At 38.5% G+C, this 26,706-nt stretch overlaps 1 protein-coding gene across 2 annotated transcripts in view; it reads right to left on the reverse strand.

Annotated features, from left to right (window-relative positions):
* brinp1 (bone morphogenetic protein/retinoic acid inducible neural-specific 1) overlaps nucleotides 1–26,706 on the reverse strand; it is a 214,413-nt gene that overhangs the window by 8,839 nt on the left and 178,868 nt on the right. For both annotated transcript variants that reach the window (XM_077497593.1, XM_077497592.1), the window contains 2 exons: nucleotides 8,770–9,006; nucleotides 5,233–5,455 (listed from right to left, as the gene is read on the reverse strand). In XM_077497593.1, the coding sequence (XP_077353719.1) occupies nucleotides 5,233–5,455; nucleotides 8,770–9,006 (460 nt within the window). The remainder of the gene's footprint in view (nucleotides 1–5,232; nucleotides 5,456–8,769; nucleotides 9,007–26,706) is intronic.

Below are 26,706 nucleotides of genomic sequence, written 5' to 3' on the forward strand. Positions count from 1 at the left end.
TGTTATTTTAAATATTAACAGCATACTTTGTTGTGTGTGTAGGGATTTTTAATTTTTTTTTTTTTAATCAGTCATTGTCATGGCTTACTGGGGAAAGTTAATGGCAAGATAGATGAGCAAAAGTGAATTTAATGCAGGTGAAAATCTGTCAACTTTGTATTTACGGTACCTCATTGTTACTTTTTATTTAAAAAAAAAAAAAAAGGCTTGAAAATGCAAAATGTAACAAAAAAAACACCACCGTGTTTAGGAAAATACGGAACGATAAACAAAATAAATATAGTAAATACGTATAAATACAATGCAGAAATATCATACTGTTCTTTCTATAATATGAAATGAGTTTACCTGAATATTGACTGCTCTTTTTTTTTTGTTTCTTTTGGGTCATATTTAGCCATTAACATTTGTGCCATCCTAAGCAAACATAAGAGGAGTGACTAGTGAGAGGTTATGTAAGCCGTTTTGAAGTAAATGATCATTTTCAATATGTATCCTTGATTGATTGATCGGCTGATTATCATAGACTATGTAACCAGCATTTGTCGATCATTGCCTTTCATTACCAATCGCAAAAACCGACCACCTGCAGCTCGTACTTTTGCAGCGATTTGAGACTAATGCTAAATTTGCATGCTGCAACACAAAGAAATCTCACAGGGAGATGACATTGAAAAGTTTCAAAACAACAAACTTAACACACCATTTGAAGAACAAACACTTGGCGGAACATGGTGTGTTTTGAAGGCTTACTGCAGAGAATGAAAAAGAAGTGAGACGGTGCCGCAACTGTCAAACAGAAGCGAACGCAGCCCGCACTGGGCAACTTGCGCCCGTATGAGCGTGACCGTCAGAAGGCTAAACAAACAACACGAACAATAATTGAATTCATCGGGCTAAACAAGCAGCCTTTCCTTACTTGGAGCTTTGCTATGTGCTACCTGTCGTAGCTATTCCACAGCTTCAACAAACAGTAAAGCATTGAAAGCTCTTTTGCGCTAGGTGATGCAATGACGAGAATCGACATCCGACCAATCTCCTGAAATGCTCCAGCCACTTCTTTTACCTTCTAGTATTTAGCTGGGGTGGTGGCCCAGACGTAAAGGTTAGATCACCAAATTGGGTGGTCACCTCACGGCTAAAAAACAAAAACATCATCACATTTATAACTTAGCAAAATGTTTTACTGTTGTCTATGTACATGTTGGCGGTGTGCAAGCGAGAACTGGGACATCCACGTCATCGTCTCAGGAACGATGCAGATTGGATTCAATTGAGTCAAAGTAAGGTCATTCTGTGCAACTCCGACATTTAACTCATTTGCTCCCAATAACGTGAAAATAAGTTGTTTTTTTTTAAAAATGTTTTAAGTGTCCCAATGACGTATTTATACGTTTTTTTGTTTTTAATTTTTATTTTTTTTTTATGATTTTTTTTTATGCTAGAGCAGACAGAAGGCTTTGATGCAGCCTCTCAACTGCAAAGAACGGTTGCAGATATGGTAGTTATTACACAAACGGCCAGCAGGTGGCAGCAGAGCAAAGGAGATCAACCAAGGCCAGCTAGAAAAAAAGCTCAATTACTTACAATTTTAAATAGATTTGTGAAAACTGATGAAGCTTAGCTCTCTTCTAATGCTAATTGCTGCAAAACGGAAACAGATAGAAACATACTTTTTTTTTCCTGATGAAAGAAGAGACGTTAATCTTTCTTTTGATAGGTTCCCTGTTTTTATAGCAATTGAACACAATATTCTGTCTTCAAAATCAGTCAAAATCCAGTAAAACAGCCGGGAGTGAACGGGATTGCTTTTGTGATCATGGCTGGGAGTGAATGAGTTAACAGCATTTACGGTTTCATGAGAAATTCAGAATATTCCGGTACTTATTCGGTAACTTAAATACAATTAAAGTAAATTAATGTCCAGTTCAGTCATCGGTATTATCATTTTGCCACACTGTTCATTGTACCTTATGTATTTAACATTTGTTTTGCCTTTTTGTGTGGAATTGACTATTAATCACGTTTTAAAGCAACTGAGCTGCAACCAGTTTATTTACCCTCCAAAGAAGAACATTTTTGGACTTTTTTTTTTTTTTTTTTTTTTTTTTTTTCATTTAACACGAGTTCAGAATATTCAGAGATTTGCCCAAGCCATATTTAGTTTTCAATATTACAAAATGTAATTGGTCGTTAACACGTCTTAGGAATTGTAATTACATTTCTATACCTTGGACAAACATTATCCCTTTGTGGCGCTTTTAAAAATGTAAACATTTAGCATTGACCTAACATCAATAAGCCATTACAGAACACACATAAAGTTCAATATTGCATATGTTTCATACATTTAATCATATCCTCTTTTGCATTTCCACGACTAAAATAACATTGAAGCTGCAAAGCAACGTGAATCATTGCTTCCTTTGCCAAGAGCATTTTGCTTGTTAGCATACTTCACACTTGAGCCGATGACAACATCCAGCCCCATTGTGGGTTCTAATGCATGAATGGCGGCAGTCCCGCACTGGGGATCGGCCCTTTGGTGCCTGTTGTCTGCTTTCACATCAGCTGCCGCTTTGGTTGTATGGAGAAGACATGCAACAAGGCCTCCCCGAGGAGGTGCTGTGGTGGGCACACACCTTGGAGCCACTTTACAGATCTTTAGCTTTGCGCAATTCCCTCATCCAATGATCAGCTGGTTAGGGGCTGCCAAGAGAAGAGGCAAGTCCCAGTTGGTGCGAGGGACCTATTTTTTTTTTTAATAGCACATACATGACAGCACTTTGAAACAGAAGTACAACCAACGTTAGTGTCTTACTAGCTTATAGGAGTTAACAATTTAACACTTTTGGATGCAGTTACAATTAGGGATGTAACGATACCGGCAATATCGTGATATCGTGGTATTAAAACTGCCACAATATCGTCGTCGTCATGTTCATGATATTTAACTCATTTGCTCCCAATAACGTGTAAATACGTTTTTTTATGTTTTAAGTGTCCCAAAGACGTATTTATCCGTTTTTTTTCATGCTAGCGCATAAAGAAGACTTAGATGCAGCCTCTCAACTGCAAGGAACGGTTGCAGAAATGGTAGTTATTACACAAACGGCCAGCAGGTGGCAACAGAGCAAAGGAGATCAACCAGGGCCATCTAGAAAAAAGCTAAATCACTTACAATTTTAAATAGATTTGTGAAAACTGATTAAACTTAGCTCTCTTCTAATGCTAATTGCTGCAAAACGGAAACAGATATAAACATACTTTTTTTATTTTCCTGATGAAAGTAGAAACTTTAATCTTTCTTTTGACAGGTTTTTGCTTTTACAGCAATTGAATACAATATTCTGTGGGCTTTGCAAAATCAGTCAAAATTCAGTAAAACAGCCGGGAGCGAACGGGATTGCTTCTGTGAAAATGGCTGGGAGTGAATGAGTTAAAAGCTACACCTCTGTTAAAAAAAGTCAGGTTGATTTCCATTTGTGCAGTTATAGCACCCTCTGGTGGCTAGTTTTTTTTAGAGCAGTTTAATTTTCATGAGGTATGTTTTGGCCCTTCTATGTTTAAAAAATTAAAAAACACTAATTGTCAGATGAAGTGGACTGTAAAATGCTTTGAAGCGAGTCAATATGTGGAGGAACTCAATGTGGGCTGCATTAGCGATTAAGTGCCTCAATATTAAGCGGTCAAGAAAATGGATGGATGGATGGATGGATATTAAGTCTTATTCGCGATTGAAGGTAGTTTATATGTATTGATGTTATGTAGAAAAGCACAATATTTTGCTTTTTTTTTTAAGTAAGAGCTTTTTTTCTTTTTTTTTTTCTTTTTTACAATATTGTGACCTTTTTCAAATATCGTCAACCTCCCCACAATATCGTAATAATTATCGTACCGTGAGCTTCATATCGTGATAATATCGTATCGTGATATGTGGATATCGTTACATCCCTAGTTACAATATACGCCAAACACATTAATAATCCTGTCAGAGATTTTCAGAAATCGAGTCAAATATATGTGGAGAAAATAGAACAAAAAATGTGTTTGTGTTGCTCATAGAGGTAATGTGAGTCAGCTAATCATATTTTAGCTGTGATATTTTTTGGTGGAGAATATCAGCGCTAGCATTTTTTTTTTTTTTTTCGCCGTTTGATTCTGATGCTCACTTGTAAGTGCAAGAAATGATTCAGCTTCAAACATGGTGCCAATAATGCAATAAAAGAACATAATGGAGACGATTTTTGAAAGAAAGAAAAATAGATCACACGAAGCTGTGGTCGACTCGAAGAGAAACGAGTGCAAGGCTCCCCCAATTACATCATTGTTATGGCACAATGATGAGTTTGATATTTTATCATTAGTTACGAAGCTGTCTCCAAATATGGCTATGTGACATCAGTCCGTGGCATACAAAAGTTAGTTTAGTATGTATTACTTCATATAATGTCTTCTTACTGCGGACTGGATATGATTCAGATTTAATGCGGTTTGATGTCAAATGGACCTACAAACAAATGTTATACATTTGCCAGTGGCTGTGAATAGAAAAATAAATAAATTTAGATCTAAACTGCATCTGCTAGATGTGTGAAAACTCATTAAATGATGGAATCTTCTTGAAACGAGCTATATTAAGTGGCGGCACACGCTATCTTTGATAACACTTCACAAGCCAACTCTTCCTACCAGGCGAGGTACTAGTGACAGTCCTTAAGTGCTCATTTTCACAGCGCTTAAATGAATATTTTACCACTTTCAACTTTGTATGGCGACGCCCTCATCACAGAACACCGCTTCATATTTCGGCTTATTTGCCGCCATGTCCTGGCGGTGGCGCGGCCCGCGTAGTCGAGGCTCTCAAGCTGCAAGGGCGGGAAGGTGGTGGCGGATGTGTGCAATGACCTTTCGACAACACTCCCAGAGCTGCGTTTGCTTTTATAGGCGGCGACGTGGAACTACACGAGCGAGGTGGGCATGTGCAACCCTCGGCACTAAGTCGACGTGATGGACACAAACAACGCAGCCGTAACTTGATATCTATAATGGATGGCGTACTTTTTTTTTTTTTTTTTTTTTTTAAGTGTGCACGCTCGGAGCAGCGGCTATCAAAATAAAAACCGCGGCGATTTTCCCTCTAAAGTGCGTGCCTTCTTCGTCACGTCGTATTTTGGGTTCTTGGAGCGTGAAAAGTTGGGCGCGTGCTGTCAAGATTGTATTTCCACTCACCTCTCCCTGGGCATCTGGTGGTTGGGGTTGTGGTGACAGCGGATGCTGAGGCCAAAGAGCTTGCGGGCAGTGCGTTGGATCTTGAGCCGCTGGACCTCGAGGGAGCTCTGGAGCAGCCTGTAGCGAGCCTGCAGGTCCCAGTCGCTGCCCCACAGCAAGTGCACGCTGTTGATGGGCAGGAAATGAGTGGAGGGCAGCCTCTTCAGGAACGACTTGAACTCATCTGTAAAAGCACGGGGGGGAAAAAAAAAAGCTACGTCAGTTTATTGAACCCTACAGTGGAACCTTATTTATGAGTTCCGTTTCAATTTTTTATTTTGTGTTGCGATCAAAAATTTGAGGATATTTATTGGAAATGAAATCGGAGGTAACAGACAGCATTAACGTATGAATAGGAGCTGATCTACACTTTCACCTCGGGAAACAGCTCTAATGAATATACACCTGTCGATTTTAACTAATTAATCCCAATAACGTATAAATACGTTTTTTTTAATGTTCTAAGTGTCCCAAAGATGTATTTATACGTTTTTTTTTTGTTTTTTTTTTATGCTAGAGCATACAGAAGGCTTTGATGCAGCTTTTCAACTGCAAAGAACGGTTGCAGAAATGGTAGTTATTACACAAAAGGCCAGCAGGTGGCAGCAGAGCAAAGGAGATCAACCAGGGCCATCTAGAAAAAACTTTGAATTTTAAATAGATTTATGAAAACTGATGAAACTTAGCTCTTTTCTAATGCTAATTGCTGCAAAACGGAAACAGATAAAAACATACTTTCTGATGAAAGAAGAGACTTTAATCTTTCTTTTGATAGGTTCCATGCTTTTATAGCAATAGAACACAATATTCTGTGGGCCTTGCAAAATCAGTCAAAATCCAGTAAAACAGCCGGGAGGGAACGGGACTGCTTCTGTGAAAATGGCTGGGAGTGAATGAGTTTAATCGACAAGCAGAGCTGGGCAAAACCGTTCTTACATCAGCCCGCCATTGACCGATTTCCAGCGAGTGTGTGGGCATCCGATTGAGAATGAGTGCCATTTAGTTCAAATGTCTTTCTTAATTTTGTTTTCAACTTCAGGTTACAGCCAGCAAAATGATTCTTGATGTTCCGTCTCCAGCGGGAGAGTCTTAACTTTTGGTGAGCTAAATTTAAAAAGCATCAGTATGAATAATAGAGTGAAGATTGTGATGTCTCCTTGGCATCATTGCCACTCGAAGCGAAGGGCATCTGCAAACTTCTCTCTCACGTGACCAACGTGAATTTGTTGTATTCCCTGTCATAATCAAACTATGTGACAAATCAAGATCAAAATGGCATTTTATTGTAATATTTTTGATACGGTATCAATTAAGATTAAATACCGATATTTTGGCTCTCGTGGCCAAATATGGATCGAATATGATGTTAATTTCAGTGTTGAGATGACTCATAAAAACATTCCATTATGTATGAACATTTTTGTTGGGTACACAAAGAATTATGATGTGTTATGTTTTTTTTATTTATGTCCGTAAACTCCATAACTGTATAAACTGTGACGTGGAACAGAATGTAGCTCATCAAAGTAGCTCCCTGTCTTTTTTTTTTTTTTTTTTTTTTTTTTTGATGACGTGACCATTTTTACAATTTTACGTCTTTTGGGAAATAATTGGGAAACATTGACACATATCTGGATGTTTTGAAAGATGCACTTCGTGGTACCATTTGTTTTTATCTGAATCAATGCTCAGTCATACCAACCACAATTGGTGCGTGCCAACAAAAGTACCACCTCTGTTACCCATCCCTACCCATGACCCTTGAACTCTGCTTCTCTCACAAAATTCTGCTGGAATCAGCTCAAGCTCACTTGCAAACTTGATGAGAACATGCACTATAGAAAATGGATGGATCGCTGGTGATTTTCACCTCAAGTCAAAGCTAGTTTGACATGTAACGTATATAAACTGCAAACAACAAAAGCAAAACATGACCTTGAGTGAACTATGATAATCTAGCAAGCTGAAAACATCCAAAGGCCAATTTATAATATGACGATACCCTCCACACTCGACTTCCCTTCATACTTCAAGACAGTTGAACAGCTTTTTTCTTTCCCCTCAGCCTCAGCAGAGACGTTTCTCAGAGTTTTTGCCTCGTCCTCTCAAGGCTTGTCAGATCTGCTTTGCTCGTTTGCTTCAGAGGCACCAAAGTCCTCCTCCTCCTCCACCGTTTCGCCTCCACCCAGTGTTCACAGATGTCACACGCCACCCTCAACCTTTTGCTCGACGACCTGGCGTGGGGATGTCGGCCCACAATTAAGAGTCATCTGAATCCGACGCCCTAAAAAGACCATTAGCGTGTCACTCCCTCCTGCCAGGTTAGCAGCTGCCACCTCACGTATGCGAGGGGAAACAAATGGAACTGCTCCTTAACTCATTTGCTCCCAATAACGTATAAATACGTTTTTTTTGTGTCCCAAAGACGTATTTATACGTTTTTTTTTTATTTTTATTTTTTTTATGCTAGAGCACACAGAAGGCTTTGATGCAGCCTCTCAACTCTCATTCTCCATTGGAAGTAACGGTAACTTACATACAGAAAAACTTATGAAACCCACAAAATACTTTGCTTTTGCCATGATGCAAACTCTCCCGTGCCTTACAGCGCTACTTTTGTACATTCTGTCTTGGCCTGCATCTTACATTGCCATGTCGATTTATTGTCTTTCACGACCTTGTTTTTGTTGAGCACTGTGTGTATAAGAAGGTACTTTGAAAGTAAAGCAATGATTGATTGATAAAAAAAACAAACAAAACATAATTCCAAGAGCATAGCTAAGAGTGGTATGTTTAATTGTTCTACATCACAAGTTTAAAGAGTTAGCTCATTTAACTCTTTTACTGCCACACGTTATTAAAAAAAAAAAAAAATGATATGAAAAAAGCTTTGCTCGTTCACGACAAGATACAATGCGTCCATCTGCTGGCTATAGTTAGAGTGTTTTTGATTCCACAGCCCATTGACCGGGCAGTGCTGCACTAAGACGTTGCGCTGAAAAAAAAATAAAATAAAATAAAAAACTTATTGACGTCATTTAACGTTAATGGCGGCATACATCGTGATTTTACTGAGAGTTATTAAACGTTTTTGGCAGTCAAAGAGTTAACAACCCCCTATCAGGGTCTCTGTGGTGTGGAATTCTAGGTTAAAATTCCTGATATTTGAAAGTACCCATTATGGAGTGTTGCAAGCCCTTCAACAGATCTCAAACTCAATTCTCAACCCTATAAATCCTGAACCATGACATATATGAGAGAATTTTAATCAATTGTGTCATATTTGATACACCGGTCACAATGATTTAAATTCGTACATTTGTAACGGTCAAAAATATAATAATAAACAGACATATCAAACAGTGTTTCCAAATTGTCAGGGTTTTAACGGAGGGAAAAATATACTTGTGAAATAGACGGCTGAAAATGTATTGTATTTAATATGATACGTTTGGCTTTATAGGGATTTTATTAAAAGAAGTTTTCATGGCTACTCACCAGAGTTCTCAAAGTCTTTGTAGGAGGATGCCCACGACTCGGCCATGCCCAGCATTGTGTTCTCCATGATCTGGATGTCTGTGATGGGACAGTTACACTGGGGATACTCGTCTGCACACTGGCAGATACACTGGTTGTTGCGGCATAGGTACTCTCCTTCTCCGTTACACATGATGTAGCTCAGAGCCGACTGGACAAACTTCTCCTGCAGGTACTCCGGGAAAATCACCTGAAGACCTGAAAAACACCAACACGTGCCGTTTAGAGCTTGTATTTTCAGAAGATGGCAGTTACATTTTTGGATGGAAAGGATGTTTCTCCTATTGCTTCATATGCATTTTCTATGGAAACAAACCACAAATACATCTTTCATCCTACACGCACGCTTGACTGTTGATACCACTGATGAGAGCTTCATTATACACCAGATCAAAACACTATAACTAAATGTCAGTGTCACTAAAATAATAATTAAAGAATATAATAATATAATAAGAATATAATATAATAATAAAAAAAAAAAACAATGACCGGTATGTTTGGTTTTGTAATGGTGGTATATTGTGCATTATTGACAGTTTTAAAAAGTAAGACAAAACAAAAAGAAAGTAAAAATGTCAAGGAGAACATTAAAGTAACTCAGTGATTGGCCTATAAAGGATTTTTTTTCCTTTCTTTTTTTTTTTTTTTCTTCTTCTTCCGTACAGGGAAATAAATGGCAGAGCGTCCTTTCAGTGTTGCTTTGTGTTGGGGGCACTCGGTTGTTTGTCTAAAGGATGTGCTTCAAAGCCTTGCAGTGTTCAACATGAGCTGTCACTTTTGTGCTGGCTCGCTCTCAGCATGACAGCCTTCAGTTGTGATTGATGCCTCCCGTCGAGTGTACTGTCGGCTTGTTTAGCACACAATCGCTGCCCTTCTCGTATGCAACTTTGAGCCCGCGCGTGTTGTTTGTGTGCGTTTCACACAATTAGCCAACCCAATTTGTGTTTTCACAGTACATTGCAAATCAATATTGGAAGCGATTCACATGTGATAAACACCAGCTACTTCTGCAAGAGAGGCTGTTTTTTGTTGTCACGTCAAATGATTTCTACCAAAATATCAATACCCCATTATATCGTATATGCGACACTGGAACAATTTTCTATTGTGAGCTGCTCTTCTTCGCTTGTATAGACATTGTGATAAATTTGAGGAGTTTTAAAAATGGAAAATTCCTTATTGCTCAGTTGCTGTATTGTGATTGTTGACAAAATACCCTGGTTGCATTTTATGTGTATAGATACGGTTATTTTTCATAGTGATTTTTTTTCTTCCAAAAGAGCTACCGTATTTTCCGCAATATAAGGCGCACCGCATTATAAGGCGCACCTTCAATGAATGACATATTTTAAAACTTTTTCCATATATATGGCGCTATATTAGAGGCTGGGGTTACTTTATGCATCCATTAGATGGTGCTGCGCTAAAGGGAATATCAACAAAACAGTCAGCTAGGTCAGTCAAACTTTATTAATAGATTACAAACCAGCTTTCTGACAACTCCATTCATTCCCAAAATGAATAAACAGCTGTTTTATTATTTTCTCTGAGGTAAAGTATTAGTATTAGCCAGCGATCCAAGATGGCGGGATCTTCTGCGTATGCGCGTCACCGATCGTGCAGGGTCACCGATAGCGTCTTGACATCGAGACCTGTTGCGGCTCAATATTGATCCATATATAAGGCGCACCTGATTATAAGGCACATGGTAACCTTTTAAAAAATTGAAGGCTTTTAGGTGCGCCTTATAGTGCGGAAAATACGGTATATTGCGATATTTTCCTTATCTATTACAATATATAGACAGACAAATGCACCACAGTGCTGTAATAAAGTATGATTGAACTTGATTCCCATTCATACTGTGGAGGTGCTGATCCATGCAGTGTCATTGCAGTTTGGTACAGTATATAAACTAAAGGCCAACAAATGGAAGCAGAAGTGTATTTCGACCCATCTTACCGTCTCTCAATGTATCATTTCTGAACTCCGGGCCAATTGATATCTCTCAGGAGATCTCATAGAAATGAAGGTTGCGCGGCAGTAAAGCCTTTTTCTTCAATCCGGGCCTGGAAAATAAATCCTCAGCTCTACAAGCCAGTGGACTGGAAAAGAACTAAATAGTTTTTTTTTTCTTGCCCTTCTTGTATAGAACATTGGGAAAGCAATATATATATATTTTTAATCGGTTTTACTTGAGCACAAACGTTGCCTCAGCAGAAAATATGAACGCTGAAACCAAAACAAAACACCATACTGAGTGATGAATGTTTTTTTTTCCTCTCCATTTTCCACTCACGCGTTACTTTCACCCAAAGGTGAAAAAATTAATCAATGCATGCGGAATCAATGTAATGTAGCTGAAATGAAAGGGAAAGCGAGGGCATTATTACACATTGTACACTTGAATAACTTGCAGATAAACCGTCAAACGGTGTCTCCGTTGTGTGCACACTTCAATTAAAGCTACTTATTTTCACTTGCAAAAAAGTTGATGCAAAAACAGTGCTGAAAAGTTAATGAAGTACTTTATGTTAAACAATACAACTATACACAGCATGTTGTGTATGCTGAGGTGAACTATAAAATTTCCTATTTAAATTAAATCATTCCTAATCTGTTCAGGGACACTAAAATACCAACTAGAACCACTCCGTGTTGAGTTAACTGGGGGTGATGGTTTGTGGCTAGTGTTAGCAGCCTTTAATGAGATGGAAAAAAATCACAAAAATAAACTACCAGGTGTTGGAAATGGAACTTAGGCTGGTAGCTTGTTATAAATCCCCAATTTAACTCAATCAATTGCATGCACACATGCATTTTTTTATGCAGATACTAACGTAAATAGATAGTAATAAGCTAGACAAAGCACAAAGATGAAAACACAAATGCGAACAATAATCATGAAAATGACAAGAGATACTCTTCATTAAGGCCTTAAATGGCATTAAATAGCATTTAATACGATGACCATTGCGTTAAAAATGTAAATATCTGATTAAAAACTGTATGTAAAAATTTATTTTACATACAACATTGGGACAAGGAGCCACTATAACACAAATGTGTTTGTGGGGACTGGAAACTAGAGGTAATTTACAATGAACAAAATGACCTGGAGTCCACGAGTTGCTTCATGTTCCAAATACACCGATGTCCATCATGAAACACTAATGCCATCTAGTGGCAGAAAAATACCCCAACACACGCCTTTTAACTGTTCAGTATACCTTTGTTTAACTTTAAATAGCTTTAAAATCGGGCTTTTCCCCGTCACATTTTCTGACAACGGCAGCTCACAAAAGCATTACTTGTTTGCAACCAAATGTGTATACCCATAATCAACTCATTCACTCCCAGCCATTTTCACAGAAGCAATCCCGTTCGCTCCCGGCTGTTTTACTCGATTTTGACTGATTTTGCAAGGCCCACTGAATATTGTGTTCTATTGCTATAAAAGCATGGAACCTATCAAAAGAAAGATTAAAGTCTCTTCTTTCATCAGGAAAAAAAAAAGGATGTTTCTATCTGTTTCCGTTTTGCAGCAATTAGCATTAGAAGAGAGCTAAGTTTCATCAGTTTTCACAAATCTATTTAAAATTGTAAGTAATTGAGCTTTTTTTCCTAGATGGCCCTGGTTGATCTCCTTTGCTCTGCTGCCACCTGCTGGCCGTTTTTGTAATAACTACCATTTCTGCAACTGTTCTTTGCAGTTGAGAGGCTGCATCAAAGCTTTCTGTATGCTCTAGCATAAACAAAAAAAAAAAAAAAAAAAAAGTATAAATACATCTTTGGGACACTTAGAACATAAAAAAAAAAAAAAAAAAAAAACGTATTTATACGTTATTGGGAGCAAATGAGTTAAAAAGTAAACATTCCAATATGTAATTAATTAGTAAATTTACTCGAGCTTTTATAAAGGCAACCATTTAACACTATTTTAATTGCGTTGAAGTGTTATTGACAAAATAAGAACAAATCTTAAACTGACCTGAATCCTGGAATGAGATTCTACCGTAAGCTCTTTCGTTTGTTCTTTACACAATAAAAGCTGCTTCCCTCAACCGCACAATGATTGTTGCCCGTCAGCCACTAGGAGGGAAGGGGGGGGGGTCAGATTCTGGTAGGGGCAAAGTGGATGGATAGCTCACGGCGTGACCACAAAAGACTCGGGTTGCACGGGCCTTTTTCTCTCTCCATCAGGCCTGTCTGTGGGCCCCAAGATCCAATATTCATTTAGCTTGATGTATTCCTGGACTTGAAACTTTAATGTGATTTGTGGGACAATCCAGATGGCAAGTTCACGGATCAACGCCGCTCACTGGCGGAGTGCGGTGCCAAGCGGGGCCCGCTGCACAATAACACAGAGTGCCTCCCCTTCTCCTTCCTCTGACCATACTTCACAAGCTCCGAGCCTCGCGTCAACATCCGTCACTTCGGCTGCTGTCCACTCTTTGCCGCTCGCCGACTTTGCCTCTCCTCTTTGCACCTCTGTCCGACTTCATTACGCTCACTTTTGCTCCCGCCGCGCACCTCCACGCGGCCTTTGGCTCGCGCTCACTCCATCACTCACTCCCGTTTCTTCACCTCTCGCACTCGCACCAACTTCACTCAATCCCTTGCATCGACTCGCTTACTGGAAATGTGATGTCTTGTCCTCACACCCGCTGCTACGAGAATCGCTCAGTGGCCCGCGTTGCTGTGGCATGACACAGACCTCCGCTAATGCTTACGTTTGTCACCATCACAATCACCTTTATTGTTATAGTGCTGTATAAAAACAACAACAACAAAAATATTCTTGTTTTACAGTAAAACAGACACATGAAATCACCCACACAACGTACAAATAAACAGAGCTATTTTCAAAATTTGCTTGTCGTCATTCGTCAGCACCCTCGGCAACCTTCTGTCATCGTCATTCCGTCATTTTTCAAGCTGAACCAAACTGTAATTGTCAGTTCGTCATTTGATTTCAACCGCACTTCCGTCATCACTATGTTAGGCCTGAGAAACAAAGGTGGGCATTGGTCAACTTAACGGGCCTCCGTCAGTGACGGACTGAGAGACCCGCTTAGTACTTGACCTGCTTAGTGCCGATTACAATGACAGATAAAAAGCTGTTTCCGGCAGTGCTTAAGTCTGTCTTTTTTTTTTGTTGTCATTCGTCAGAAAAAGGGGCATCTGTCAGTGATGGACTGACGAACAGATAGTCAGTACTGACGAACAGATAGTCAGTACTGACGGAATGCCCACCTTTGCCAAAACATACAATACAACCGGAATATTGGAAAAGACCATTGAACCACACGCAAAAGTAAAGAAACCAAATAAGTCCCTTGGGATACCCCTTTTCTACCCCTACTATTTGGTCATATAAACACGATCAGAATACCGTATTTTCCGCAATATAAGGCGCACCTTCAATGAATGACATATTTTAAAACTTTTTCCATATATAAGGCGCTACAGTAGAGGCTGAGGTTACCTTATGCATCCATTAGATGGTACTGCGCTAAAGGGAATGTCAACAAAACAGTCAGATATGTCAGTCAAACTTTATTAATAGAATACGAACCAGCTTTCTGACAACTCCATTCACTCCCAAAATGAATAAACAGCTGATTTATTATTTTCTCTGAGGTAAAGTATTAGTATTAGCTATCGATACAAGATGGCGGGATCTGCCGATCGTGCAGGGTCACCGATAGCGTATTGACAGCGAGACCTTTTGCGGCTCAATATTAATCCATATATAAGGCGCACTGGATTATAAAATTGAAGGCTTTTAGGTGCGCCTTATAGTGCGGAAAATACGGTATATGCAATATTCGGTCTTGACGTGCGATGTGTATTTGGAAAACCTGTTTCCATAGCCAAAATTAACATTTTTCTTTTATCAATACGCTGAAAAACCCATCCCGATTTTCACAGTTTTTTTTTTTTTTTTTTAAATTACTAGCATTTCCATTCAGGTTTATTGTCACAATTCTTGAAATTTCAACACGTACAGTTTATACTATTTATAACTTTTTGTTCAGCGGTGTATGGTGTGAGATTTTTTTCTTGTATTTATAATCAAAGCTTTTTTTTTTTTTTTTTTTTTGCCTATGCCATCAAATGTGGGTATAGCATAAAGTCAAAGTTTGACACTCATTTCTAGGATTTAAATTTAAATGGGAATCCGAGAGCTTGGTCGTCACCACGCACAGCTTTAATTTCTATTATTTCCAATAGGAACATGTTGACCTTAGAGGCACCAATGTAAATAGCATTGAAGTCAATGACGAGGCTTAATTCAATCCACTGAATGATGACAATGGCCATGAACTCCATTGTGACTTTTTCTTTCCATTACGTCTCCTTGTGGCGTACACTATTTTTAAATGCTGATAGATGGGGGTTAGGGGGAGGGGAAACGGGATGGGTGTGGGGGCACAGCTTGTAACTGCAAAGCGGTGGCCTGCTTATTGCAGTGCCACGCTTCGCCTCATAAGTCAGCGTTTCATTACAGGTTAATTGACCATTGTGCGGCCCGCAATTTTGCAAAATAATCATTACTTAATCCACTGGTGCAATAAAGTGCATTTACTTGAATGGGAAGGTGAGGAAGGGAGAGGGGGACATTAAATGAAGATTGGAGGTTATCGTTATCAAACCCAAAGACCTCCGACGTGGATTACTGCCTCTTGTATTTTTCTAGGTTGGGGAACGGACACTCTGGCCTGCCTGTGGAGGCTTTAACCAGAGGGGGCATATCATTGGAGGATTTGCTGTGTCGGCCCATTTCGCACACATCGGTGCAGCCAAAGCCGCTATTTATCCACTTTTCATTTCTACTCCGTAAGACTCCCTATGAGCGGCACCGGAGCTCAGAATGGCACTTTTGGAAAACTTTCACAGTCTCAGCACTGAGCATGCAAATAGTTCACAGGTATGTTGAGTAGATTATCGAAGATTATCATAAATGCTCTCAGCGAGCACCTTGTGGAGTCAAACGGGAACATCGCCCCCCCCACGATCTTGACTTGTGAGAGAAAGAATTGCAACGGGCAGCTTTGTGAATATTTGTAGCTTTCGTTTCCAGCACGAACATTTAAAGTGTGTGTACCTTTGAGGTGATGGGGAAAACATTTGCTAGCCTCCGTTACATGATTTCAACAATGACAATTATTTGGATTATCACCAATTAACAGTGATGCTAATCCGTTGTCATTCTTCACGTCATGAAATATTGCATATTAGCCAAAATATGGGAGCGCTGGACCTTTATTCTGAAGTGTTGGATGAGCAGCAAGTGACCATTTTAGGTTCTGTCTCGTTGAGGTAGCAGTTCAGTAAGAAGAGTAATAGTATATTGTCATGATCTGTTTTTTTATTTTTTTTTTATTTTTTTTTTAGGGTGACATTTGGCTTGGTTTTATGTGTGAAGTCTTGTTTTCTTGTTTCTCATGTTGTTGTTTTTTTTTTTTTTCTGATCAGCTCACTGCAGCCGCTCTTGTCTTGTCCAGTTTGCCTCGTTGTTGTTTTGTTTCCACGTCTTTCTTTGTTACTTTTGAACCTTGTATTTGGACGTCATTGATTTACTATTTTCATTATAGTTTCATTAGCTATTCCACAATTGACATGTTCAGAGCCAGAGCTAGAAAAAGTATGATACACTATTATGTAGAAAGAGCCACATCCCCACCCTCCTCATGTCAAAGACCAATGATAAGCAGAGCTGAGTTTTGTTAAATGTGCAGCTTAGCATTAGCTAACATCATTAGCTTCTGATAAATGGAGTGTAGCCTAATTGATTTCGAGGTAAAGTTGTTGGCAGTGGTATTTCTGTTTGGTGAACCGTGTGCCACATTCTAGGCTGGACCTTAACTCATTTACTCCCAATAACGTATAAATACTTCTTTTTTTTTTTAATGTTCTAAGTGTCCCAAAGACGTATTTATACGTTTTTTTGTTTTGGTTTTTGTTTTTGTTTTTATGGTAGAGCATACACAAACGGCCAGCAGGTGGCAGCAGAGCAAAGGAGATCAACCAGGGCCATCTAGAAAAAACTTTGAATTTTAAATAGATTTATGAAAACTGATGAAACTTAGCTCTTTTCTAATGCTAATTGCTGCAAAACGGAAACAGATAGAAACATACTTTCTGATGAAAGAAGAGACTTTAATCTTTCTTTTGATAGGTTCCATGCTTTTATAGCAATAGAACACAATATTCTGTGGGCCTTGCAAAATCAGTCAAAATCCAGTAAAACAGCCGGGAGCGAACGGGACCGCTTCTGTGAAAATGGCTGGGAGTGAATGAGTTAAAAATGGGCTAATTTCAGCAAGACGTGTGTGCAGGTATTCTATATTTCATGATCCTTGGGGCTATTTTGAGGAAAGCATGTCATACTTGTGATGAAGACACCTGGAAAGTGATTTAAATTGTGGAGTGGAAATGTATCACGTCTACTTTAATTGTTGGCGGAACGTACACACACGCACACACACACACAACAAGCGTTCACTCTCCAACATAGTTTGGAGTTTGCCGAAATTGCTTGTTAAAGCAATTGTGAGACGGAGGAGGGCAGGCCTGTCTAAGGTGCTAGATGAGCTCTCCGAGCAGCCGACACACGAGTCACACAAGCGCGCAGTAAATGTGAAATAGTGAGGCCGCGTCTCGTCCTTATTCTCCGTGCGCCGTCTCAGTTGGCAATAGAAGTCTGTGTCATTTTTCTCCAAAGGAACACAACAACATCAGTGTACCATAAAAAGGCATATTGAGAGCACATTACAAGGATAAAGTCACAGAGTTATGCAAAACTTGTGGTAGCATTACCAAAACAAAAATGGGCAATTTAACAACATTAAAATAGGATTTACGGCGGGACAAAATACCAGTAACATGAGGACATAACATGTTCATGAAAACAATCACTTAAAGTTGCTGATTACAGTTGCAATTAATACTACAATTTTGTATCCATTTAATGTGATTACTCCCAGGACATTTTCGTTATTTTACCGGATTTTGACGGATTTTGCAAGACTCATAGAATATTGTGTCCTATTGCTATAAAAACATGGAATCTACCAAAAGAAAGATTAGAGCCTCTTCTTTCATCAGGAAAAAAAAAAAAAGTATACTTCTATTTTTTTCCATTTTGCATCAATTAGCATTAAAATATGTTTACGTTTCATCATTATTTACAAATCTGTTTAAAACTACGGGGAAAAGAGTTTTTTGATCTCTTATACTCTGCTGCCATCTGCTGGCCGTTTTTGTAATAACTACCTTTGCTTCAAGCATTCTCTTCAGTTCAGAGGCTGCAGCAAAGACAAAACGTATAAATACATCTTTGGGAGCATGGTAATATTTAAAATAGAACGTATTTATACGTTTTTGGGAGTAAATGAGTTAACTATCATTTTGGCAACACAGTGTAGCAGTGATTAGTACGTATGCCTCACAGTTGTGAGGTCCTGGGTTTGAATTTCAATTCCTGACATTGCCAAGTTCCTCCCACATTTCAAAAACATGCATAGCAGGCAGTGTCAGTTTCTGGCATGTGCAATATGTGGGGCCTCACATGGGCGGCATATCTGCTCATGCTAATTAAATAATTTTCTATTGTTGTCGTGGTATGTACGGGATATTTTTGGCCCCTCTCAGTGGCATTGTAAGGACTCATTAAGAATGAGGAGGAGCTAAGCTTCATTCATTGTTGCTTGAAAGTGTGAGAATATTATGGTTGCATGCGTACATTCTTGCCTTGCTGAGTGGTTAATTAAAACGCAAGCTAACCAGCGATGAACTGCTAATTAATACTTGGAAATCAACTTTGACAAGTTTTGGCATTCTCTTTTTTTTTTTTTTTTTCTTTTCAGTTCAAATGAACTGATCGGCTGTGGACTAGAATAAAGTACATTTTTGATGATATATAGTTACAACAACAAAAACATGAAATAATGTCACTCTACGCATAAATATGCATATGAATAAATATGCAATTTAATGTTATTCCAAAATACATTGAATGGAACAAAATGTGAGAATAGAAAATTCTGCGACAATACGGTTAACATTTTTACAAAAATAAAGTCAAATATATTACAGCAATAAATTTGTAGCATTGCAAAAAATATATATTTTTAAATTAACAATTATAAGAGAAACATTGCAATAATACAAGAGTAAATTTAGTAGTTTAACAAGAATAAGTCATCAATTAAAGTTGTTAGCAGAATAAAACTGTATTTTGATGAGAATAAAGTGGCTATATTACAAAAATAAAGTGTAACTGTGCTAAAGATTATGAGAAAAGTACCGGTAGTATAGTTCTAAAATAAAATTAGAGTAATACAAAATTTGTTTTAAAATAATATTGGATACAACAACAAATTAGTGTATTAATGAGAATAAGTAAATAAAACAGCAATGTAAGAGATGAAGTTATAATTTTCCAAATATGTAATTAAAAGAATAAAGCTGAAATATATAAATAAATCACATGACAAAGTGGATGACTGGTTAGCATGTCCGCCTCCCAGTATTGAGGACGCAAGATCGAGTCCGGGTTTCTGGGTGGAGTTTGCATGTTCTCCCCGTGCCTGCGTGGGTCTTCTCCGGGTACTCCGGTCTCCTCCCACATTCCAAAGACGTGCATGGCAGGTTAATTGGGCGCTCCAGATTGGCCATAGGTGTTCTTATGTGTGTGTGGATGGTTGTTCGTCTCTATGTGTCCTGCGATTGGCTGGCAACCAGTTCAGAGCCCGCCAACTGCACAAAGCCAGCTGGGATAGGCTCCAGCACCCCCCGTGACCCTTGTAAGGAGTAAGCGGTCAAGAAAATGGATGACTGGATAGTCTAGATACCAGACCAGTCACTGTTTATTGATGATCAATGTGGCTGCAACGTGCACGCCACTTTCCCCATTCAAGCTGTTCCTTCAAGTTGCTGCCATGTGTCCCTGCACAGCTGTAGCGGATGTAGCGACTAGCACACATCCATGTCAACACACACTCCCTCATCAGACGCCTCGCAGATACCGCACGTTTTACAAGGACCCCGGAGAACAGGGGCGGGATCGTGTCCGATGACAAGCTTTGACGTTTCCGTCGTGCCTTTTCAACATGCGACTGCTCTCAAAGTGTCAAGATTGTGCTGGCAGATCAAACGCTTACAATGACTGCAGACATTTATTGGAGCAACTCGGCATCCGATGATCTCCGGCGCGCAAATCATTTTGCACATTAGGAGACGGGTTCACAGTTGTTTGCTAAATCATCAACTGTGATGCGCAAATGACAGTTAATAAAGGAGCCGATTTGCTAGTTTTTCCATTTTGGCAGGTCTGAAGATGGTCGGACAAAGAAAAAAAAGCTGTGAGAAATGTCCTGGGAGGCTGCAAATATTCCGACACCATCCTTTACGTCCATTTAAATCAAAACTACTTCAAATATCATCATAATGGCTGTCTTGTAAGACATTTTACTTGCTTCAGTTTTGGGTGATCATCTTTTGTTATTGCCACTAAAAATCAGAAGCGGGAAGAACTACAAATAACTTGCCACATTGAACACATCAATCGTAAAGAGACTGGCTAACACAAACAAACGCCAACAAAGGTCTTATTTATTTACTGATGTAAAATGTATTTACTTGTAAAAAAACCCCAAAACAAAACAACAACTGTATTTGCACTTCAAAATGTTTGCTTTGTTCTTGTTTACCGCAAAACTGATGTTACTTTATGTGCTTGATAAATAAAGTTGAGTTGAGTCTTCCATATTTACATCTTGTGTTGAATTTCAATCAGAAGGCGAGTGTGGGCAGCAAATGCAGTAAAATTATATACGCTGTCTATATTTATATTAAAAACATCACATGTTTATTAATTAATTAATATATTATCATTATTATTTGTATTATTATTATTAGTATGTATCGGTAGGCTCCGATAGTTTAAAATAAGGCCGGCATCAACACGATACAGATACCTGGTATCGGTACTCGCCCATCCTGTATTTTACCATCTGTAATTATTATGAGGATGAAATTGTCATTACAGTACTAAAGTCATACTATTCGGCCAAATAAATAATACAATAATAATGGAGTAGAAGAAAGGTCAAAGGCCGCTGAAAGCAAGCATAGAGCGCGGAATATAATATGTTAAAATAAGAGTAATGTTGAAGTTCTAGTGGAAGGTGCAGACATTTCTTTTAACATTTTTATTAGGAATATTTCAATTAACAAGTAAAATTTGTTTCTGGGCCTTGATGAATTTTCTAGTTTGAAAAAAAAAAAAAGAAAGAAAAAAAAGTCGAATATCTTCACTATTGTAGGCAAAATATTTCACAAGAACTTGGTCTCGAGTTCAATCGGTGTCAAAATGTCTTTTGCTTCCGTTCAACTGGGATTTCAATCGTAATTTGCTGTGGCACATTAATGTGCCCTTTGTTTGCTTCTGCCGACACCAGACTGACGCTTGAGAAGCGCTCTCAATATTAGCTGGAGTGGAATGTAAATTTCTCCAGAGACCTAAAAGGTAAAATGATTCTCTTGAAGCTCAGATGGAATTTGCGTGAAGTTAAGCGGTCGGGATTTTAATTGTTTACAAACCTTCTGCTGTGTTGGCGAGAAAGAAATCTCATTTATCATTTTAACGTCATGCTGTCTGCTATGGAAATTGCGAAGGAAATTGCAACACAGTGTAGTGATATTTTGCCAACGATAATACAACGATGCAGAAAATCATCTACAATGCAATTAGAATTAAACATATTGAATAGTGGACACTAGTGATGTGTCGTTTTATTAATTACATCACCAATGGCACATATTTGTATGTATGTTATTGATTGCGATATTTTCACGAATCGAAATAGTTGCCATGTTTTTCTTAGTATAACGTGACATCAAGATAAATAAAAAAAAATATATTGAAAACTTTTCAGCCTGTGTTGACAGCCCTCTTTGAAACGAAAAGCATCTTAGGATATTTACGTAGCGGAACATTCACAAGCAACAATCCTCGAATGCAACTAATGCTGCATTCGAGGAAGATTGGACTTTTCCAACCTCATACCAGGAAGTGTGCACTGGAACCTCCCTTTGAACTCAAACTCAATCTGACGATACTCAAAAGTGTTTCATGTATGCTTTGTGGTTCCCTCAAAGCACTTTGTAAACACGTTTACAAAAAAGTGATTGTCACCAATCACTCTCACACACATGGATAATTTACAGCCTTCAATTAACTCATTCACTCCCAGCCATTTTCACAGAAGCAATCCCATTCACTCCCGGCTGTTTTACTAGATTTTGACTGATTTTGCAAGGCCCACAGAATATTGTGTTATATTGTTATAAAAGCATGGAACCTATCAAAACAAAGATTAAAGTCTCTTCTTTCATCAGGAAAAAAAAAGTATGTTTCTATCTGTTTCCGTTTTGCAGCAATTAGCATTAGAAGAGAGCTAAGTTTCATCAGTTTTCACAAATCTTTACAAACCGTTGTTTTCAGTTGAAAGGCTGCATCAAAGCCTTCTGTATGCTCTAGCATAAAACAAAACAAAACAAAAAAACAAAACAAAAAAAATGTATAGATACACCTTTGGAACACTTAGAACATTAAAAAAAACAAAAACGTATTTATACGTTATTGGGAGTAAATGAGTTAATGTGGGAGGATGACGAAGTACTTAGAGAAAACCAAAGCATGCTACCTCCAAACAAGAGTGTCTGAGTCCAATTCAAACCCAAGACCCCCCCCAGATGTGCTACCCTGGGTTGAAAAAGTGTTTGAACAAAATCAAAAGGTCATTAGAAAGGTAAAAAAACATTAGCCAAGAAGGACCCAATCACTGTCAATAAGGCCGTCATAAATTAGCAACCAAAGCAAAGCAGAGTAGTTTGTCTTCCTCGACACATGCTTTCTCTCACCAGTCTCTTCTCCCGCATTCTCTCGAGTCTATCTCGGAAGAGCCATGAGCCTATCGCGCAAGATTTATGAATATGTTCCAATAGCCTGAGCCAACAGTTTTCAAAGTGGTGAAGTGAAAATAAATTAAAGTGGCCCTGTAGGCTAGTCGTGAGCGGCGTGATGAATTAGATACTCATTGCGCTGTCGCTCTATCGTCATCCCTTCCTTTTTTTTTCTTTTTTTTTTCCCAGGAAGAATGCTGCAAACATTACAGCAAACACAAACATAAAAATTAATTTCCTTTCTTTTTTAATAGCGGACGTGTTGAGCAATTGATTTGTTGGCTTACTCCCAGTAAACATCATCCATTGCGGAACATAATTAGCAAATTGTTTTCTCTTCCTGGAATTTTTCATTTCATGCAAGCAATTGCACATGATTGGACTATTTCTCCCGCAAATTATCACAAACATTGAATCTTGAGATGCCATAAAACCGAACGGCCGTATCGATTTCCTTTATTAAAACATGCGACCCTTTGCCCGGAGAACTGATAAAAACGGGATCATTTTCAAGACGGATGGCTGCACACGCTTTCTGCTCAAACACGACAAAAAAAACCCTCCACGACTTGATGAAATCTTCTCCGACTGACCCGCGGGTCAGTCTTCAATTGGAAGTGGTCAATCAAGGGTAAGTTTCCATTCGGCCTGGCACGGCCATAAATCTTCTCCTCCTGGCTCACTCTTGCCAACTGCAGGCTGTCGCGTGCGTGTACCCGCTACCTCACTCTTGTGTCACAATGTGATGTCACCGGTTTCTGCTGGAAGGTCATTTTCTTTATTTTGTTTGCATTTTAGAAAGTAACTCGCCAAATGTGTTACTTGCCAATATGATACGATAGTGGTTGCTTTAAAAAAAATAATAAATTATCCATCCATCCATCCATTTTCTTGACCGCTTATTCCTTACAAGGGTCGCGGGGGGTGCTGGAGCCTATCTCTGGGCATTAGGCGGGGGACACCCTCGACTGGTTGCCAGCCAATCGCAGAATAATAAATTATCTCCAATAAAAGACAATTTGATACATATCTCAATATATTTTAAGCATAACCATACTGCTTCATTCTCTTTTTTTTTCCCATCTCATTTAGTATTTTTTATTTTTTATTTTTATTTTTTTTTTAATTACTTCACTGGGTAACATTTCTTTACTCAGGCCTATTCCTGATTCACCACCTCGACCAAGCTAATCAGGCTATCTGCAGGTTAATGGAAGTCAAGACACCTTATTTAAGGTGACTACCATCCAATTAACTCATTCACTCCCAGCCATTTTCACAGAAGCAATCCCATTTTACTGGATTTTGACTGATTTTGCAAGGCCCACAGAATATTGTGTTCTATTGCTATAAAAACAATGAATATATCAAAAGAAAGATTAAAGTCTCTTCTTTCATCAGGAAAAAAAAGTATGTTTCTGTTTCCTTTTTGCAGCAATTAGCATTAGAAAACAGCTAAGTTTCATCAGTTTTCACAAATTATTTAAAATTGTAATTAATTTAGCTTTTTTTTCTAGATTGCCCTGGTTGATCTCCTTTGCTCTGCTGCCACCTGCTGGCCGTTTGTGTAATGACTACCATTTCTGCAACCGTTCTTTGTAGTTGAGAGGCTGCATCAAAGCCTTATGTTTGCTCTACCATAAAAACAAAAAAAAACAAAAAAAACGTATTAATACGTCTTTGGGACACTTAAAACATAAAAAAACGTATTTACACGTTATTGGGAGCAAATGAGTTAAAGACATCTCACTCACAACACATGACCTCTGGGAATGGACACTATCTGCTCAGTACTAAAATAATTCCAATATTTAAAAAAAATCTGATGATCATGTTTTTGATCGACTATTTTTTTGGTGGTTCCAGCCATTCCTATTTCCATAAAGTTGAAATGCAATTTTTTTTTGTGTAAAAAATACTTTACAAAGATATCCAGAGAACAATTTCAACTGTGCAAAGGTCATTTTTAAAAAGTATGGATGGCAGTAAATAACTTTTGTATGCATTTGAATGTGTTTTTCTTTATGTTGTGTGATGAGAGCCGTGGAAAAGTGATGATTCATTCCTATGACCTTTCTCAAAGCAGCAATAAGTTCTCAAAATAGTTTCCACATAATAACATGCTCTAATGACCGCCTGCGTTGTCGTTACTGAATGTCGAACAAGCCCGAATATGAAAGAAACTCTTCAGCGGCCACATTAAGTTGACACCAATAAAAGTCTTGCGTTTGATTGATCAAAGCCGTGTAAAATGTATTGTAGGGCGGGAAAAAAAAAAGAAGACGCACTTGCAGCGCCACCCTTAATTTGGATGATTTATCGGGAAAAAAGGGAAAGACGATGTTGGTTTAATATGCCAACTATTTTAAATCTGCAGAGGGAAGTACGAGGACTGTGTTTTGGCTTTGATAGGCTGCTCCGTTTATGTTCAAGTCCAAAAGCATATTCTCATCTATATCTAAGTGCAAGCAGGAGGCACATCCAGGGAGTGTCATATCCGCATTGTGTTATCAGTGGCTCGCAGCCTAGCCTGCTTACAAAAGACCACAGGGACCACCAGGGTGAGAGAAAAACACATTTCCTTTTGAATATTCCGACGCTTTGTGTATGATGTTCGTCTGAAATGTCTCCGGGGTGGACTAAAAAGTCATTTTCTTCTGCATGTTTAATTTGCATCTTAAACCTGAATGACCTTGTATGTTAGCATAGTACATATGATGTGACTTCCAATCAAGCCATTTTGCTCTATTGAATGAATGTCAGCTTTTCAGCGGATGTTCATTTTGAAAGACATGTTTGAGTTGTCATCTCTGTTGCTTAAATTAGACCCAAATGGTAAAGCTAAACAAAAGAATGACACGAGTTCCTAGCGACAAAAATGACCCCATTGAAAACCATTGAAAAGGTATCTTTACATAAACTAATGCAATCCTTTATGTTACGGTAGCTTTTCTCCCTATTCAAATCATGCGCCATCTATTCACACTGTTATTTCTTTTATTTTATCCAGTCCACTGACTCAATAACAGATAATAAAAGCAAACTATTTGCTCCATTCACCAAATCCGTTCATAATCATCAGAATCACGCATTAGCAACTTACTCTGCCCTTCACCTCGGTGCAGCAGTTGGGGGTTAAAGGGCACCCAAATGGTGTTAATGGAGAAGTGAAAGTTTTTTTTGTCTCACACGTTCCAACATCATAGTTCAGCGTGTGAGGCTATGACCTCAAGATGGCTAACCTTTGGGGCAACCGTTGCCGCTCTGAATGTAATGTCATGACTCCAGGAAAATTATCTTTACTCGAAACGTGTGCTAAATGATGACTTGCTCTGCTCAAAAAATGAGCAGAATTCATTTCTGTGAATGGCTCACAAGAATGTTACAACAGTAAAAGCTCACTATTTGAGGGGGATAAAGACGGAGCCCTGACATAAACAGCTAACGTACATATGCGACAAATTTAAAAAAAATAAAATAAAAATAGAAAACTAAATTTAGATCCTCCGTGATGTACAAAGAGTCAAGTCATGATGTATCACTTCAACAAGTTCCTTGACACCGATCAACACTTTACGATTAGAAAGGGCTTTGGTGCCATCTTGTCTTCAAGCTTTATAGAAATGTGCAATTACCAATAATAGAGTAAATAAGGTGCAGGGCACACATTAAAGTTCTCTTTTTGTTTGGTTTCAGGTTAAAGTTAATAATTTTGCGTTCGTACTTGTACGTATTGTTTAATACATATTAACTTTGACTAACCTATCGTATTTTCCGCATTATAAGGCGCACCTTCAATGAATGACATATTTTAAAACTTTTTCCATATATAAGGCGCTACAGTAGAGGCTGGGGTTACGTTATGCATCCATTAGATGGTGCTGCGCTAAAGGGAATGTCAACAAAACAGTCAGATAG

This window comes from Festucalex cinctus, chromosome 15, assembly GCF_051991245.1.
Source record: "Festucalex cinctus isolate MCC-2025b chromosome 15, RoL_Fcin_1.0, whole genome shotgun sequence".
Lineage (NCBI taxonomy): Eukaryota > Metazoa > Chordata > Actinopteri > Syngnathiformes > Syngnathidae > Festucalex > Festucalex cinctus.